At 57.7% G+C, this 18,660-nt stretch overlaps 1 protein-coding gene across 1 annotated transcript; it reads right to left on the reverse strand.

Annotated features, from left to right (window-relative positions):
- Positions 1-1,271: 1,271 nt before the first annotated feature.
- On the reverse strand, positions 1,272-17,177 carry GRIN2C (glutamate ionotropic receptor NMDA type subunit 2C). Its single transcript, XM_050981339.1, is given in 14 exon segments — positions 1,272-3,704; positions 4,101-4,333; positions 4,874-5,061; positions 5,623-5,783; positions 5,992-6,221; positions 6,307-6,432; positions 7,745-7,898; positions 8,226-8,394; positions 8,510-8,721; positions 9,278-9,392; positions 9,907-10,508; positions 12,048-12,471; positions 16,559-17,108; positions 17,111-17,177. Coding segments are annotated over 14 exon segments (4,641 nt in total). The 3' UTR covers positions 1,272-2,294.
- Positions 17,178-18,660: the final 1,483 nt, after the last annotated feature.

Genomic DNA, 18,660 nt, shown 5'->3' on the forward strand with positions numbered 1-18,660 from the left:
AGGTCTCACCTGCACTGGACTGGTCATGCCCCAAAGATCTCCTTTCCCCCCAGTGCCCAGCACCTGGCACAGAAATGGGAGAAAAACTCTGCTTTTCCATCCCAATTGGCATGTAAAGATGATTATGCAAATGCCACCATGGTGGCCAGGGACCTGGACATTCACATGGGGCACCCAGAATAGCCCTGGCCTTACACCAGGTGCTGACACCCAACCCTGGGGCCACCTCCCCTGGGAGCACCCTCTGCACCCCATTTGCCCTGTCCCTTGCTGTCCTCAGTCTCCTGCAGCAAAGCCCTTCCATAAAACATGAAGCAGCTCCATTTGGCCTCTGCTGAGTCACCAGGGACATCATTAATTAATTTAAAACGTGGGTTGGGGATTTTTGCTACTTTTTTTTTTTTTCTGCTCCCCTTTGCTGTCACAGCCCCAACCTCAGCTCAGGTTTGACTGCAGCTGTGTATGATAGCTTCCTCAAGCCAGAGAGCCACAATTTGAGGGAAGGTTCCCAAGGCCACACTGTAGCTTCCTGGGGACCAGCCTGTCACTCCAGGGGGCATCTGGGGCACTTGGCTGGGAAGAGCTGCTCCGGGTGAATGGGTGCCATCACCTGTGGCAGCCTGGATGAATACCCTCCTCTTCAATGGGATTTATTTATTTATGGCTTTTATTTATACATCAGCACCTCCCACCCTTGCCAGGAGGCTTGGAGGGGCTGCCAAAGCCATTAAGAGACAATTGCAATGATAAATAAGTAAAGGGAATTTAAAGTGCCAGCACCAGTGTGTGATGGCAGCCAGGCTGGGGGATGGGGGAATTGGCTGGATTTAACCCCTGACAGATGGGTGGATGCATTGATGGACAGATGGATGGACAGACAGATATTGCCAATGCTTTTGAGCCTGGACCACACGTGGCTGGGCCCTTCTGGATCTCCTCGGGGTTTTGCAGCCATCCCTGGGGCAGGGCTGGGTGTCCTGGAGCAGTCCAAGCCATCGTCCCCTCACTGTTACTGGCCCCAGCTAGTCAGTGGCTGCCAGCAACCCTCAACAACTGTGTTTTAATAGATAGAAAAAGAAAAAGGAGAAAAGAAAAAAGAAAAAGGAGAAAAGAAGAAAGGAAAAGAAAGAAAGAAAAGAAAAGAAAAAAGAAAAGAAAAGAAAAGAAAGAAAAGAAAGAAAGAAAAGAAAGAAAAGAAAAGAAAAGAAAGAAAAGAAAAGAAAAGAAAAAGAAAAGAAAAAAGAAAAGAAAAGAAAAGAAAAGAAGAGAAAAAGAAAGAAAAGAGAGAAGAGAAAAGCTTTAGAGCAGCTTTCCGGGGAGACATTTTGTGGAGGAAGGTGATGCCAAAGCTGGGAAGAGGGGCTGAGGGTTGGCCTGGGACCCTGGGACAGCCTGCCAGCCAGTCATGGGCAGCTCTGTGTAGTCCTGGTGGTGCTGCTTTGGGATGGGGCTGGAACAGCCTGGCAAAGCCCTGGCCTTAGCCCGGGGCCCCGGATCCTCAATTTCCATTTCCCAAAGACCCTCTCCCCTGCCTGAAGCTCCTGTGAGTCACGGCCGCCTCCGGTCGTGCCCCAGCCCAGTAGGGAAAGGACTGTGTCAGGTGTACATGAAGAAAAGAATTAAACCCGGCTCATCTATCACATCTGATTTATGGCTCCATCAGCCTGGGAAGGTGGGAGGAATTTTTCCCTTTCTCATTCCCCACAGCACACCTTCCCGGGGCTGCTGTGCCGATCTGGAGATGCCTCCCAGGCTGCCGTCCCAGGCTGCCGTCTGCAGCAGTGACAACATCCCTCATTGACCCGAGCCCAGGGCTATCAGTGCTCGGCACCCCAAAGCCTGATCTGGCTCCAGCCTCTGCACAGGCTGACGCTCCTAATCAAACCCTTGGACCAGCTGCCATTTTTCTTTTCCATCTTTCCCTTGCCGGTGGGACGAGTCTGTGCCGCGTCTCAACCGTAACGGGTCACGGACGGGGAGGGGATGCACAGGACAACGAATATTCATGGGAATCCATGATGCCAAGGGCAGCCCCGGAGGATGGAAGAAGGATCCCCAGGCAGCTGAAAATGTCTTTTTAATGACCTGGACATGGCGTTTAGAGTCCGTCGAATGAAACCAAAACGTGACGACGAAAAGAGCGCACCGGGACCCGCCGAGCCGCTTGGAGCAACCCGCTGCCGGCGGTGCAGGACCCCGGGAGGCCGGAGCCCGGCCGGGAGCCGCTGGCTGGCCCGTGGGGACACCCGGGCAAAGGGCAGGCAGAGGGGTGCGGACACCCCCCTATCCCCCCATCACACCTCCGACTCCAGGCTGGAGACCCGCCGCCAGGACCCGCCGGCGCAGGGACTCGCTACCCCGCGGGCCACCGGTGGATCCCTCCTCTCCGCCCCCACCTCCCGCAGCACGGCCAGCTCCCCGCGCCTCCCACAGTCTCTGCAGGCGCTGTCCCAGCGCCCGGATCCCCGGGCACAGGGCTGCACCCCGGGGTGCTCCCGGGACGGTGCGGACCCCCGCGAGAGGTGTCTGGCGTAGAGGGGCAGGTTGGCGTAGGAGTTCATGCAGGCGTGGGGAGCGCACGCCGGCACGGTGAAGGTGGCACCAGGGTTTTGCCGGCAAGCTTCCCGGTAGGACGGCAGCCTTGTCACGGGCGAGCGCGGTGGCAGCCGGCCAGCGGCCTGCGGGCAGCGGGAGCCGCAGCCGTAGCCGGCCTCGGCTTCGGGGAAGAGGTCGGGCACGTCGGCGCGGGCGGCCGGGCGGGGGGCCCCGCAGCGCCGCAGCCCCGCGGGACGCCGCTTCTCGCCGCGCTCCCCGGGCGCCCTGGCCGAGCTCGCCCACCGGCTCAGCTTCTCCCGCTCCATCCCCGCCGCCTCCGGCCGCGCCGGCTCGCCCCTTGCTCTGCAAGTCCTGATGACTTTCGGGAAGGCTCCGCGAGAGCAGGATGGAGGCAGCAAGGCGCTGCCCACCTCCCGCTTCTTCTCCGCTGCCGAGAGCAGCCGGGGCAGAGTCCCTGAGCCCCCGTGTGCCCCGTCCCTCTGGTGCAAGGGGGTGTTTTGTAGCCTGTCCGGCCGTCCCGACGGCCGCTTGTGCTCCCTGTAGATGTCCGGTGGTGGGAGGTCCCTGGGGGATGTGGAGGGCGGGAGGGTAGCCCCGACATGGTTCCCCACCAGCATCTGCTCCCCATAATCCCCTCCTGGGGAAGTCTTCACCAGGAGGTGGGGTAAACCTGTGAGAGCTTCATCCCCTACACAGCCACCCCGAAACTTCAGGGGGTGTATAAGGTGGGGGTGCTCGTTTTCCTCTCTCCAATTCTCCTCCCCGTGCAGACGGGATTCCACGGGGATGGGCTGGGGCAGCGGCAGCCCCAGGGGAGCACCCTTGGGAGCGTAGGCTCTCCCCAGCCTCTCGGCGGCGTGCGGGCCGGAGGGCGGCCCCCGGTGTGCGCCGGTGCTGTTCTGCACCACGAGCTGGGGTGTCCTCAAGGAGAAGGTGGTCTGGAGGCGCTCACTGTGGTTGCTCCAGTCCTCAATGGTGCGGGTGGCCTGCTCCAGTGAGCCGCCCACGCTGGCCGTTGTCACCATCTCTTTGGCCGCCTGCAGCATTTTCAGCACATTGGCCTGGGCTGAGCTGGCAGTGACATCGGGCGTGGGCGCCCGCCCGGGGCTCGACAGGGTCTGCACCCCATTGAAGCAGCTGTAGATGCCCTGTGGGGAGAAATGGGGACCCCCACCATCAATAGCAAGATCAGTGGGGTCCTGCCCCCCTGAGCCCACCCTGCTGAGCTGAATTCATGCTACTGAGTCTGAGGTAGCTTCAGAGCACTGATGCCCCCTCCCCAGGATCCCCAGAACTTGTCAACATGGGTGACACTATCCTCTATCACCCCTTTCCCCAGGGTTGCTGATAAGGATGTGGGGTCATTCCCAGGATTGAGCCTTTTTCCCAAACCTGGCTTTTCTCACCAAGATCTCATATCAACAAGAACATCTTCAGTCCTTCCCATGCAGGTCAAAGGACAATGCCCACCAAGCCGCGTCCATCTCTGTGACGCTGTGTGAAGACATTTGGGCCCCTCAAAAGCCCCTGTCAGCATCCCTCACCCTGCTGATGGCCAGGAGGAAGTCAAGCTTGTGGGATTTGGGGACGGAATGACGCAGCTTCCAGTAGACGAGATGCTCCCAAGCGAAGACCAGCAGGCTCAGCCCCATGGCCACCAGCAGCATGTAGAAAACCCCAGCCATGTTGTCAATGTCCAGCTTGCTGCTCATCACCTCATTCTTCTCATTCTGGCAGATCCCTGACAGCCAAACTGTCTCCAGCTTCTGGGTCTCACCTGGGACATGCATAACAGTGCAGGGGTTGAAAATGCACCCATGGACCCATGGGAATCATCTTCCCAAGCACATCCCTGCCCCTTTCCACCCTACTGTGGGTGGAGGAGAATAAAGAGACCCCTGACCTTCTGGAGCTGGAATCACCTAATATTGCTGCTGCATTGGCCTGAGCATCCCATGAGTCACTTGTCCTTCTCCGGGGGGGTCCTCTCCCGACTCTGTTACCCACCCATGTGCCAGTCAGCCATGCTTACTGTCCTCTACCCAGGCTTCTCCTCAGGACCCTCAAGTGCACAGCCAGGATTTTACAACCCAAGAGGGAAGGACACGCACAACATCCAGAGGATTTCATATCCCCTGAAAGGAGATGGTGAAGTGACAGATTCACATGAAGTGAGTGCCATCCTGCCATGAGGATGTCAGCTGTGAAGGCTGCAGAGGGTTTGAGGACCAAAGTTCTGCTCCCTGGGTTAATCTGCAGGGCAGGAGTGGGGGCAGGATGGGGTTAGGGCTGAGGAGGAGCTCACTCAATCACCCACCATCTCCCAGGAACTGGAGCAGAGCCAGGTCAATGGCCCGCTTCCAGCGTGAGTCCTTCTGCAGGGCAATGCCGTAGCCCGTGGTGGCAAACACTTTCCCGCTGCCGATGGTCACCAGCTTGCAGCCCTCATCCTTGCCCGCCATGTAGTTGAGCACCGCCGCGTCGTAGATGAAGGCATCCAGCTTCCTGCCCCACCAACAGAAGGAAAGGTGAGGGGGATCTGAAAGCCCATTAGTGGGGGAGGGCTGTGCCTATTTGGGGAGCTCTATCCCTTTCAGAAAGCTGTAACCTATCTGCAGGGGGTTCTATGTTCTCTTGGGGTCCCTGACCCATCCTGGAGTGCTGTAACCACACTTGGAGGGGAAGTACCTAGTCTTGGGGGGAGTTTTACTGCTTGGGGGAGCCATGCCCCATCTGGGGTGAGCTGCATCCCCTTCGAGGGAAGCTGTATGAAGCTGTACCCCATCTGCAGTAGGTTGTGCCATATTTGGGGGTCCTGAACTTCATCCAGGGAAGATGCACAGAGCCATGCCCTGTCTGGGAGAACTGTACCCAGCCTGGGGGGCTCACAGCCAACTTCAGGGGGGTTGTACCCCAGTTGAGAAGTCCCTTCTCCATCTGGGAAGTCCTGTACCCTATTCCAGGGAGCCATAGTTATTTGGGGGTGCTATATATGGGGGTCATTTGGAGGAGCTCTGAGAGCCATACCCCATCTGGAGGGCCATACGCCATCTCAGGGAGCCATACCCCATTTTGAGGCTGGTGAGGGCGTCCTCCACAGAGCGCTGGTTGTACTTCACCATGTGGGTGTGCATGTCGGGGTAGTTGCTGCGGATGTTCCTCTCAGTGCTGCCGTTGGGGACAGTGCCAAAGCGGAAGGGTGGATACTGCTCCTGTGGCCTCTGGAACTGCAAAGGGGAGCCCCAGGGGGTGGCATCACACAGTGCCCATGTCTTTCCATGTCCCCAGCTTGTCCCCTCCCTGCAGCCAGCCCTCTACTCATGCACTCATGCCCAGCCAACTGGCAGTGATGTGTAGCTCCTCACACATCACTGCCAGTAACTTCAAAAAGGGGTTTTTTTAGGGATTTTTTAGGGTTCCCACCCCAATGATCACCTTCCTGTCACTCAGCCCTGACACAGTGTCAATGTACTGCTCCTGGATCATGAATGCAGCCAGGTTGGCCGTGTAGCTGGCGAGGAAGATGACAGCGAAGAAGGCCCAGATGAGCACCATGATCTTGCTGGTGGTGCCCTTGGGGTTCTCGATGGGGACTGAGTTGTTGAAGACCAGAGCCCACAGCAACCACACGGACTTGCCAATGGTGAAGGAGGGACCTCCTGGCCCTGCAGAGACAGGAAACAGAGGGGAGATTTGTCAGCCCAGCCAGGGACCTGTCCCCCTCTCCCAGCTCCCACCTTCCCTACTCACTCTTGCCGCTGGTGAGGTTCTGGTTGTAGCCAACAGGGCTGAAATACTCAAACACGAAGACGGTGATGGCCACCACAGTGAGGCACATGACAAACATCATGACCCACACGGCTGGGCTATAAGGCTCTGCAAAGCAAGTAGAACTTTGTGAGCCTCCAAGGACATACCCTGCTCCTCTGAGGACTGCCAGGAGCCCTCCTGGATGGATGGGGCTCATCCTGAATATTGCCCCTCCTTGGAGAGAAATTGGAGGTTGGCAGCACCATGGCCTAGCAGCTCTACAGGGAATCAGGAGGGAAGGGGGTTGCTACAGAGCTAGGGGATGCAGCCATGCTTCTTTGCCTAGATCAAAGCAGGTTCTCACCAACAGGGAGATCTTTACAAAATGCTACCTGTCTCCAGGGTCACTGCAGGAGGGTTTCCCATGGAATCTCAGGTTGTCCCCCATGATGGTTCTGGTCACAGGACTCTGCCTGCATCAGGCACAGAACCAGCCCCCAGCCCTGCTCAGCCCTGGGGAGAGCCCCCCGTGAGTGGTCACAGTCAATGAGCCGCTGCCTGCCCAAGATGATCTAGGATGGAGTAGCAGGAGCACTGGGGATGCATCTGAGCTGTCAACGTGCAGCCACCGAGGCCCATTTATCAGAGCGTCCTTTGCTGTCAGGGAGGAGAGGCCTCCCCTGATGGGGATGTGGCTCACTAGCACAGAGGCAGGAGACACAGGGACATGGGGACTGCAGACCTCAACCCTTCCAAACCAGGGCAGGGTGCTCTGTCTGTCCCTGGGGCTGGTGAAGGTGACCCTGCTTCCGTGGGAGTCTGGGCTTCATGGTGTGGGGGGGACAGGATGAGGAGGATGTGCCCAGGCTGATGGCCCCAGCTTCCATGGCATCCCTGGCACCCTCCTGCACCCTCCCCACACAAGAACCCAGTGCCAGCTGAGATGGGACATTGCTGCTGTGCCCTTGCCAAGTGCAGAGAGCCCTGCCTAAGCTGAATTTCCTGATGACATTGGCCCATCCTCCCCTTTCTAGGCTGCAGCTTTGCTGGTGTAAAAGTCATTAAATAAAACTTTTAGCACTGGTGGTTTCCTACACTTGGCTTAACCACTGGCTCTGGTGACAGTGGCAGAGATGGGTCCCCAAACCAGAGCTCCAAGCTGGCAAATCCTCCCACGACCCCATCCTCCCTCCTCCACACAAAAAATGAAGAGGAGAAAACCACTGAGCCCAGCCTTAGTCTCCAGCCTCCATCTCCATAATAAAAGGATTATTCAGGCAGGGAAGAAAGAAGCCCCAAAGCCGACAGCACAATCTCCTTCCCTTATGACTTTGACTTTTTTTTCTTGAAAGTTGTTAAAACTGAACAATATTTCCAATTTGCATTTGTAGGAAGTATGGGGTGAGCCTGCAGAAAGACAGAGGGATGCAGGGCTCACCCAGGAAAGCGGAGGGGGACACGGTGCCGTTGCTCCGGGCCACCATGACGCTGATTCCCGTCTCCACAAAGGGCACGGAGAAATCCACAATCTCAGACCGCTCCTCATTGATGGTGAGGGAGCCAATGGCCATGTCTGCACGCTTGTAGTACACCTGGAAAAGGGGCAGGTGAGCTTGGGATGGGCAGAGGGACAAGCAGGAGGACCCAGACCACTTTCCCCAGGCATTTCCTCATTTCAGCCTTCATTTCTGCCTTAAAAAAAAAAATTATCTTCCTAAGTGATCAGGGGCACAGACACAACCTGCTGTGGGGTTGTAAGTGTTCATCTGATGACTCCTCCAGGGAGGAGCTCATGCCAAGCTGTCCCCTGCCCACAGTCCCACTACAAATCCCACCTCCACCAGGAAAGCCCCAGGTCAGGGGTGAGTGGTGCCCTCCCGGGAGTGTCGAAGTGGGGTCTGAGCCATGCCCATCCCTACCTCACCAATCATGCCATTCCAGACCCCACGGACGATCTTGCCGTGTTTGCCATTTGTCACCAGGTAGAGGTCGTAGGAGAACTTCACTGCCTTGGCCAGCTTCTTCAGGATGTCGATGCAGAAACCTTTGCAGCACAGCTTCATGTAGGGATCCACAAGGCCATCACCACTGAAAACACATCAGGAAAGATGGGTTGGACCAAACAGAGATGCTCTGAGCACCCTGGACACCACATGCCAAGGGAGCAGTGGCCAGACCTGCCAAGCTCCATGTCCCTGCTCACCTCTGGGAGGAGTTGGTCTGCTTGCGGCAGGGCACGGTGTTGCGCATGCAGACCCCCGTGCTGGGGTCTGTGTTCTCCACGATGACAAAGGGTCTCTCCTCCAGGGTGGCCACTGTCAGGTGGCGGTTATCGACCACGGGCTGCATGAAGGAGCCGTAGCGGGGCCACACCGGGTACTTCATGTGGATGATGCCTTTCTCCCATTTGCCCACCTGCCCCCAAGGGAGAGCACATGGTCACCCCAGTTAGGGGCTCTGGAGGTCCCGTGTGATCCCATATGCATCCTCCCACCTTTGGGGCTTATTCCTTGTGAGCCCCAACTCAGCATCCCTTTCCCCACACACTCATGGATCCGGGGTGAGGTGTTTCCTCCTGAGCCCCAAGCTTCACACTCAGGTGAGCACAGACCTGGCCAAACTTTACCCAAAATACTGTCAAACTACGAAAAACCCCTCCATGCGTCTTGTTTCAGATCTAGGTGGCAAGCTGCTGTTCTCCAGAAGTGGGAATCTGCATTTCTGACTTTTTTTGAACTTATCAGCCAAATTGCAAGGAAAAACTGTCAACTCCTGCCAGGGCTTTGGTGCTCATCATTGCTGCAAACCCCCACCATTGCACCATTGGTACTTTTGGGGCTAGCCATCGTACTTTAGGTTTTTGCATGGTACAACCCACCCCAGGGTGGAACCCCAGCCTGTGCATGGCCTCAGGCTCACCGTGCCCAACCACCCCACAGTGTGCCCATTTCAGGGGGCATGGGGGTCCTACCATCTCCCAGAGCCGGTGCTGGTTGAGCGTGATCACCACCATGGTGGGCTTGACCAGGTAGCCACCTTCATTGAAGGAGAAGTCCCTGTGCTCCCATGTCACATTGAGAAGGTGCCTGGTGGGACACAGAGCCTGTAAGCCCTTGGCTGTGCAGCCCTGCACTGTACAGCCCTCCTCCTCCACCTTCACCCAGGCTGCCACAGGTCCCATGGAGACATGTGGGGCTGAGAGCTGGGGACCAGCTTTAATCCCCATGCAAGGGGCAGAGGGGAGCGGAGAAAGCTCTTCTAGCAAGGAGGCACCGAGGATGATGGCTCACTGCAGGGCTGAGGATGCACAGACTGCCAAAGCAGCCCTGAGGTGCCACAGAGCTGTGATAGCCTTTCTGAGACCCCCAGGGGTCCTGAGTTGCCAATAAACATGGGAAAAGGCAAGGGAGATGATGGGAGATCTCTGGGGAGATGTTCCAGGAGAATTGCTGCCAAGAGGCATGGACTACCAGCTGTAGCCCTCAGTGAACATCATCCTTGCTGCTCACCAGCTCCATCCCCCTCCTCCCCTGCCCTTTCCCTCACCTTTTCCCCACTCCTCCCATTTTACACCCACCCCAGGGGGTCCCCAGTCCTCACCGGTAGAAACTTGTGTTGGTGGCAGTGGCAGTCGCCCTGGTGGGGGTCCAGCAGTCCCGCCCCACCTCTGGGAGGTAGCCATGGGCACGGAAGAAGCTGGCTGCCCCCATGGCAATGATGGCCACACCGTCCCGCACCTTCTGCCGCAGGCTCAGCTTCCAGCTCTCTGTCACCACGCTGATGAGGCCAACTGGGAAGGAGGAGGGCGGCACCTCCATGTTGCCTACTGTCATGCTGGGCACAATCCAGATGTATCCTGGCCCCACTAGCCCAGCTTGTTCTGCCATGGAGAAGAGATACTCAGCCTCCTCTCGGGAGCAGTAAACAATGAGGACCTGGGCATCAATCTGGCGCAAGAGCCGCTGCGTCCTGGAGCTGCTCTGCTCCTGGCTCATCTCAAAGGTGAGCACCTCTTGCAGCTCCCAGCCAAAGTAGCTGGCATCCGTGAAGGAGCGGATGACATCCAGAAAGATGTTATAGCCTGGGTAGAGGCTGGTGATGACAGCAAAGGAGCCCCAGTCGTATTCCTCCAGCACCTTGAAGATCACCTGGATTTGCTGCTCGATGGAGACACCCAACTGCAGGAAAGCTGATCCGGGCTCCTGAGAGAGGAGATCAGGGATCAGGGGCTGCTCTGGCATCATGATCCAGGTCTCATGCACCCATGCAAGCCTCCTTGAATTTGCCATCATGAAAAGTTCAAGATTGCCATGAACCGGTGTGGTCCGTGGGCTAGAGACACCCAAAATCACACTAATGCTCCTCCAAAGAACTTCACCCCATGCAAAGGGTCAACTCCTGCAGCCTCACATCCATTTCTTAGCATATTGACCAAAAATTTCTCCATCCTCCAAAGGAGATCATCAGTTTCTCCTTAAACCAGGAGAAGGAGGTGGGCGAGAGTTCTGCCAGGAGCATAAATCCCATCCTTGCTCCATCTCACTACCTGCAGCCAGAACCTGTGTGGCTCCTTCCCTCCTGCTCCACCTCCCTGGCCATCTGGCCTCTCATTAGCAAACCTTAATTGGTCTGATTCTGTCTTAAATGATTCAGTGAATGGCAGTTGCCAAAGGTCACGTGCAGGCAGCAGGTTTTGCCACCCAGACCCTCCCCACCTCCAGAGAAGGAGTCTGGGGTGAGCCCCAGAGAATCCCAGACAGGGAGGAGGAGACAGATCCCTCCACTGACCCTGAAATACGGAACTCCTGAAGAAAGCTGCGGAAAATCACCCGGACAGCAAAGCCATGGATATTTTTCCACTGCTCCGGGCTCCATCTGAGCCCTCTACACCCACCTGAGTCTACTGCACCAACCAGAGCCCTGAGTCTACTGTACCTTGAGCCCACACCCACTGCCACCCACCTACAATGTGCTCAAGGTACTCCATGAGCACCAGTGAGTACAGGCAGGGCTGTAGGGGTGTAATCCAGTGGATTGTACCCCAAATCACTATGCAAGAAAAGCACAAAATCTGTTCCCTGAAGAAGGGCAGGACCTCCAGCAGGAAAGAGCAAGCACTGAAACCCCTCCAGCACCCAGGTCAGGCAGGTTGAGGAGATAGACCAAATCTCAAAGCCCAGGACCCTCCAGCCTGGCTCCAGCTCTCCCTGCCACCAGCAGTTCCCAGCAGGCAGGTGACAGTAACTGACAGTGTCTGATGCCAGTGAGGAGCACAGAAGACAGAAATCCTGTGTCAGCCACGGTGCACCTGAGATCACCGCCAAGCTGAGGACGGCTTCTTCATCCTGCACATGCAGCCATTCCAGGGCTGGATCCAGCCCCAGCAGGGCGGGGGGAAGATAAGGTTGTGACAACCCTGCCGCTGCCCCAGTAGCTGCAGTGGCACCAAGCCAGCATCCCATGGTGGGCACAGGAAGCAGCACACCAGGCAAGGTCCTTCCACTGGGTGTTGAGATCCTCTCCCACATCCCATTAACAGGGCCCCTTCTTGAAGTCCCCACCATGTCCCACCACCCCAGTGAGTCACACTGCCACAGCCACTGATCCACCATTCCTGGCCCTGACCGCAAAGGCTGCAGTCCAGCAGTTCCTCTGCCCTCCAGCATTCCACATCCCTTACCTACTCCACTCCAATAGTTCCTCATTTCTCTCATGCCCCCTGGAAATAGTGAGTACCTCACCTTTGGGGTCAGGACCACTGCAGACCCGCCGCTGATGCTGATGATGGGGACCTGGGTCTGGGAGGAGATGAAGTCAAGGATCTGGGCCACGGCCTCCGTGCCCACGTTGTCTTCAAAGATGATGCCGTGGATCTTGTGGCCAGCAAGGATATTGCAGATCTGGGTGAGGAGGGTGCTGGGGTTGGTGTTGTTGACGACAACAGTGATGGGGTGGATCTCCAGGGGCATGTCCAGGAAGCTCTGGGGGCTCAGGCGGGAGTGGATGTGCAGTGGGTAGGACGTGCCCCCAAACACCACGGCCACGTTGACCACGGGCTCCTCAGGGCCTGGCAGCAGGATGTCCGTGAAGGCAGCCGAGCAGCCCAGCACCATCGACAGTAGCAGAGCGTGTGCCGGCGCTCTGCCCATGTCCACCAGCGTGTCCCTGCCAGCACAGGACACAGCCCCTCGCATCCAGCTGCACACCAGCACCCCCAGCCCCACTCGCCCCCGCCCTCCCCACTGTCCTGGGGCATCACCTTTGAGGGTTGACCCCAGGGAACGAGGGGACCCTCATCCTTTGGACGCTGGATGTGGTGAAGGAATGACCACAGTGTTGTACTCACCACCCACTCTACACCTCAGTGCTGTGTCACTTGTCTCCATTCTTATCAACCACTAACCCTTCATAGCCAGTCCCTGCTTCCCACCACCACCCTGTCCTCATATCACCATCACCATCTCCCTCCCACTGCCCTCCCACCCCATCCAAAAGCCACCACTGCTACACTGGTCCATATCATCCCTTCAGCCAAGGACAGAGACAGATGCAAAAGTTGCCAGGAGGGGCTGGGAGGTCTTTGGTGCTTCTCTCTGCAGCAGACAGCCACCTTCAATATTTAGAGGCTTTGCCCTTGAGGGATGGTTCAGCTCTGCACCCTGCTTGTTGAGATTTTGCAAATCACAGTCACTGAAGTAGCTGGTCCCCTGCCTGTCCCACTGCCTGTCTCCTGCCCATCACCCTCCTTCAGCCCCTTCTCTGCCACAAAATCCCAACCAATGCACCTATCTGGCTCCATATCTCCAAGTTTTCCACAGCATCCTTCAGCTTTCCTTCTTCTCCTCTTTACCCCTTGTGTGTGTCCCCTGCTGGCAGTGCCCACCCCGATGGGACACCCTTCACACTGTGTCTGTGCCCACTACAGCCCAAATCCAGGCTCACAGGGGCTGTTCAGGCACATCCTCCCTGCCAGATCACCAGTTCCCCACTGCCAGTGGGTGCTCACGCTGCAGCAGTTGAGGTGACAGTCCCCTGAAGTGGGATACATGCCTGCCCACAGTGAAGCACCCCTGTGCTGGAGTTCACCAGTCAGGGACCACCAGCAAAACCAACCTTTGGCCAGGGGTATCCAAGCCTGTCTGATCCCCATTTCCCCCAGGGCAGTCACCCTCATGCCAAGCAGGGCAGCAGGGAGGTGGACAAGCAGCCCTCCACAGTGGCACCAGCCACGCACCAGTGTTGCTTCATGCAGCAAGGTGCCAGCTGGTGCTAAGAAACGTCACTTGCAATTAAAAGCTGCTGTTGCTTAATGTGTCTCCAGCACAGCCAGATGCTCCTCTCACTGAGTCCTGGCTGATTTTGGGATCTGGGCTGCCCTAGTGACCTGCACCCAAACACTCCTCCATGCCGCAGTGACGGAGACTCCTTCAGTACACTGCAAAAACATTGCCAGCATGTTGGACGGAAAATGCAGGATATAAACCAAACAGCTGCTGAGCTGGGCACCCTGCAAGAGCTGCTCAGTACAGATTTGTGCACTGGGGCTATTCCCTCTAGGGAACACAAACTACACATTTCCCTCCTGTACCCCATGGCTACCAGGAAGTCTTGGGCACTTCTCCAGGCACTGATGCTTGCCGGGCAGCAGCTCTCTCAACCAGCTGAGTTTCATCAGGGAATCATCCACCCCCAGCACCCACCACCACCCAGGGGGTTCACTCGACTTGACTGCATCTCCCACCCCACTCTACATCACAGCTGGTGGAGCTGCAGGAGCCACAACGCCACACCGACGGCAGCAGCCAGGGCCCCTTGGCCAGAGAGGGCAGCAGGTGAGTCATGCCATGCTGGCAGCGTCCCATGCTCCGGCATGGCCAGCTCAGTGGCAGGGCAGCCTGCACTGCCTGCTCCTCACTGCGAATTCCCAAGTATTTTTAGTCCTGTGATAAATAATTCATTGGGAACCCGGCATCAGCTACCCGAGCAGAGAGGAAGGGGAGCAACACGCCACCCAAAACAAACAGAACTGCCCTGCCAGCAGCACTGCCTGTCTGAGCCCTCCTCAAGGACGTTTAAATATACTCTGGGCCCTTGTGGTGATTGATTGGGTTTGCTTGTGCCAGCCCTGGCACCTCACCTACTCCAGGACCTTATCCTCCTCCTCCTCAACTCAGCTCTTGCCTAAGCTCGGGAGCCTCTTCCAGTACCGAGTAATCCAGGCACAGACCAGTGGTCATCCCTTGCAATGCCAAGCCCTGCCACCCCCTGCTCCTTGCTGTGACTGGGGACAGGGCTGCGCAATCTGGTTTCCCATGGACCAAGCCGCAGGTGGAAATTATCCCCATCCCTCCCAGCTGAAATGCAATGGCAGCAGCAGAGGGGAGGTGGGCATGGGCTCATCCCACCATTCAGCCAGTGCTGAGACAACCAGGGCAATGAATTCCCATCCTTCCCAGGAACCTGGTGCCTCCATGCAGAGTCAGCCTGGCTCACCACAGCCTTTGGTGGACATGGAAGAGGATGGAGGGGTTTAAGGCCACAGAGCCTATGGCTGGCAAGGGCTGCATGTGCAGGTTGGAAATGGGGCTGCTCCAAAACGGCCGAATTTGGGAGGCAAAGGGCAGCCAGCTCCTCCAGCCCAGCTAACACCATATGTTTCCAACCCACTGTTTCTCCTACTGAGCTAGAGAGGTACAGCAGAATTTTGGGGCTTTTTGAGGGGGATGACAGATTGCAGGAAAGTGGTAGAGGCTGAGGAGAAACTCACCCCATTCCGGAGCTACTGCCAGAGCTGGGGCTGCGCTTGGGCTCAGCACAACACAGCAAAGCCCCTGCCAACTTCAAAGAAAATCCACATTTTCCAACCCCTTGTAGGAAACAGTGCAGAATTGGTCCCTTGGGAAAAGACTTTCCCAAAAAGGAGGTTTTTCCAGCCGGGTGAAGGGCCAGTGGCCAGTCAGGGTCAGGAGGAAGGTGGCCATGGCCAGGAGCCTGGGCAAGGCAATGCCACCTCCTGGCAGCCTCCCCAAGGACCAGAGGACACCACAAAGCTGCTTGGTGTCTTTGGCACTTGTTTTTTGTTGCTTTGGGGTAGTTTTGAGCAGGTTAACCACCTTCCTAGGCACAACTTCCCCTGGTGCACTCAACTCACAGAAACCTTATGCTAAATGCACCAATAGAACCCTTACCTCTCACCAGACCCTGAAATGCCATTTTAATGCAACATGGAAAGTTTGCCCCTCATTTTAAACCCCCTTTTTTTGCCCTCACTCCTTTCCCTGCTCCAGGAGAGGGAGAGATCATGCAGATATTTTGACCTCCAGAATGGGAAAAAATAAAATTCCAAACTGCAAATATCATTCAGGAAAGAGAAACCTCATGTCCCCAAAAAAAGCGTCCGAGCCTGAAATCAGAGGGAAAACGCAGCCTGCGCCAGGGGATGGGGAACTGCTGCTGATGGACGGGAAGGACAGAGCAAAGCCAAACCCAGCAGGAGCCATGTGGGGAGGAGAGGGGCACAGAGGATGGCACCAAGATGTGCCAGGGCTTCTGATTGCCCCGGGGGGAACATCCCTGTGGAGCAAGGAGATCTCCATGAAGCCCCTCAGAAGGGGAGAAAGCAGCAAAACCTCCTCAAAGTCAACTCATCACCATCCCTGTCCCCATGCAGGGGGGGTGACTCGGGACAGAGAAACACTGGCAGCCCTCGGCAAGCACCGTCTCCTTTCAACCTTCATCCGTCGCCACCCGGCATCACCCTCCTCTTCCTCATCACCTTCCCCTTCCTCGCCCGCACCTCTGACAGCAACAGTTGCGGGCCGGGGGATGCGGGCCGGGGCCATGGTCAGGGACCCACACGTACACACCGAAACGCAGCTTAAAAAGGTCGAATATGGATTAACCAAAAATAAATGCCAAGTGTCCTGCCTACCGCTGGGTTACGCAAGGTGGCGGCGGGGGACACAGGGCTGGTGGCACCCAGGGAGGTCTCCTCAATTTTTCCTGCCACCCACTCCCCCCAAAACCCCCCAGAACAGCGCCCAGGATTAAGGCTCATTTCTGTCCCGTGCTCGGGATGAGGAGCAGGAGCTCTGGGGATGCGGGGGGATGCTGAGGTAGGGGAAGACGGGCAGGGAAAACCCCCACCCCAGAAAAAAACAACCGCCTCGTCCCTAAAAGTTGCTGGCGGCGGTGGCGGGGTGGCAGCGGAGCCCGTCGGGCTCCGGATGCCCCCAGCCCGCCCGGTACTTACGGGACCGCCGCTGCTCGGTGCCTACATGCCCCGCGGCTCCGGCGGGGCTCGTCCCACCGGGGGTTCGGCTCTTCCAAAGCTTCTCCTCCTGCGGGACAGCTCCCCGGGGCAGGGTCGGCCCCCGCCGCGGCTGGCGGGGGGCTCCGGCGGCCGCCGTCGGTCCCGGCTCGTCCTTGGCGGCGGCGGCGGCGGCGGCTCTGCAGCGGCGGCTGGAGGCAGGGACGGGAGCGGGGGAAGGAGGGAGCGGGAGCGGAGCGGGTGTGCACGGGGGGGGGCCCGGTGGCAGCAGGTGTCTCGGCGACCTCCGAGCCCTGGCAGCCATCTCCCCCCGCCCCGAGACCGGCGGAGCTGCCCGGGCGGGACGGTCGGGAGGAGCACGGGGGAGGGATGCGGGGATGGAGGCTGGGGGGAGCCCGGGGGCGGTAGAAGGACAGGACGTGTGTCCTCCCGCCTCGCCGCAACTTCGGGGCTGGCCGCAAGCCCCGGTGGAAGGGGGGGAACGGGGGATAGGCAGCCCTCCCTCCAGAAACCGGCCCGCCTCTCCTGGCACTGGACTGGCCCCGGTGCCGGAGAGAGAAGGGGGCAAGACCGCCTCTTTTCCTTCGCCCCTCTCCTCCATCTCCAAGAGGGAAAACCCATGGTAAAATGGCACAGACTCCCTCTCTGGGCAGTGCCCGTCCCTAGCCCCGGTGAGGGCTAGAGGAATGCGGTTGGAGTCATTCCCTCCCGCCAATATCTTCCATCCCTTTGTTGATTGAACTGGTGGAGAGTGGCCAGCTGCCCACCATGGTGCCCCCAGCCGGTGCAGGACAGCCTCAGGGTCCCCATCGGTCACAGGGAGGGGGGTGACACTGAGCAAAGCCCCCGCAGGCAGCAGCATCCTCCAGCTGTCGCCAGTATTAAAGCATCAGCTGATCCCGCAGCACTGGTTTAGAGCAAGCCAGACTGGGGGACTGGATGGGGCGGGGGGATAGAAAAGGGGAGAGACACAGTGAAGGAAAGGGGGAGACAGGCAGGGGCCCTGCTGGGGCTCCCTTGTCCCTGGGTGGTGCCCACTCTGCCCCAAAATGAGCCAGTGGCTGCAGGCAGATAGGCTATGGCTCTGGCAGGACCTGGCAGGAGTTACAGCTCAACTCAGACCTCACTGTGGGAGGCAGATTCTCTCAAATCTCCCCATGTCCCAGCTCAGAGACACCAAAAACCTGGGCATCACCCCGAGGGCACTTGCCCTCTCCAACAGAGCTGGGTGCCAGCAGTGCCTGTGCCCAGACACTGCCCTTCTGCCTACCCCAGGGACAGATGCCTGGCTCAGGGACAGGGCCACCCAAATGGGTTGGGTGTTGGGCATCTGCCACCCAGGCTGGCACTGCAGCCACCTGCAACAGCATCCTTGTGGCTGCTGGGCTTGGAGAGGCCATTTCCAGAGAGGTTTCAACTTGCCTAAAATCCTTCTGTCTGTGCTTAGCCATGAGCTGCCAGGACCTCCACACACCATCCCTGGTCCCCAAGACAGCCTGGCCACCTTCTGCCCAGGTGCAGTGGGTGCCTTTGAGGCACCTTAGGGGTGCAAAGGTACCAAAAGAAAATAAAGAAAGAGGAAAGGGAAAAATGCATCTAGGGCTGCATTTTAATCCCTATAAAGAAGCACCTGCTCTCTGCAGGAGCCAAATCAGCCAAAATCTCTCAAGTTGCTGCAGTGTGAGGGCTCGGGGCAATGGGGGATGCAGAATCTGTCCCGTCCTGGGTACCTGCTGGCCATGTCCTGCTCCCCCAGTCTCAGGCTGCCCACCTCTGCCTGATTCTGGCAGCACTGTCCACTCTCTTGCCCAAAGGGAGATTTAAGGGTTGGCAACAGGTCCTCAACCCCTCAAATTCTTCTCCCAGGTCAACAAAAGGGCCAGTCTTGGGTTTAAGGTTGAAGGAGGCATTGGCTGCATTTAACCCTTTCTGCTTTCTTTCTTTCTTTCTGCTGATGTGGCGTGACAGAGCCTGTGGGACAGCATTCCAGGGATCTGGTCCTTTGGGCTGTCATAGAAGCACTGAGCTGTTCCCATGCCTTTATTACTCCTCCAGCAGCTCAGGGTCTTCATTTATCTCTCCCA

Source organism: Serinus canaria, chromosome 18 (assembly GCF_022539315.1).
Source record: "Serinus canaria isolate serCan28SL12 chromosome 18, serCan2020, whole genome shotgun sequence".
Lineage (NCBI taxonomy): Eukaryota > Metazoa > Chordata > Aves > Passeriformes > Fringillidae > Serinus > Serinus canaria.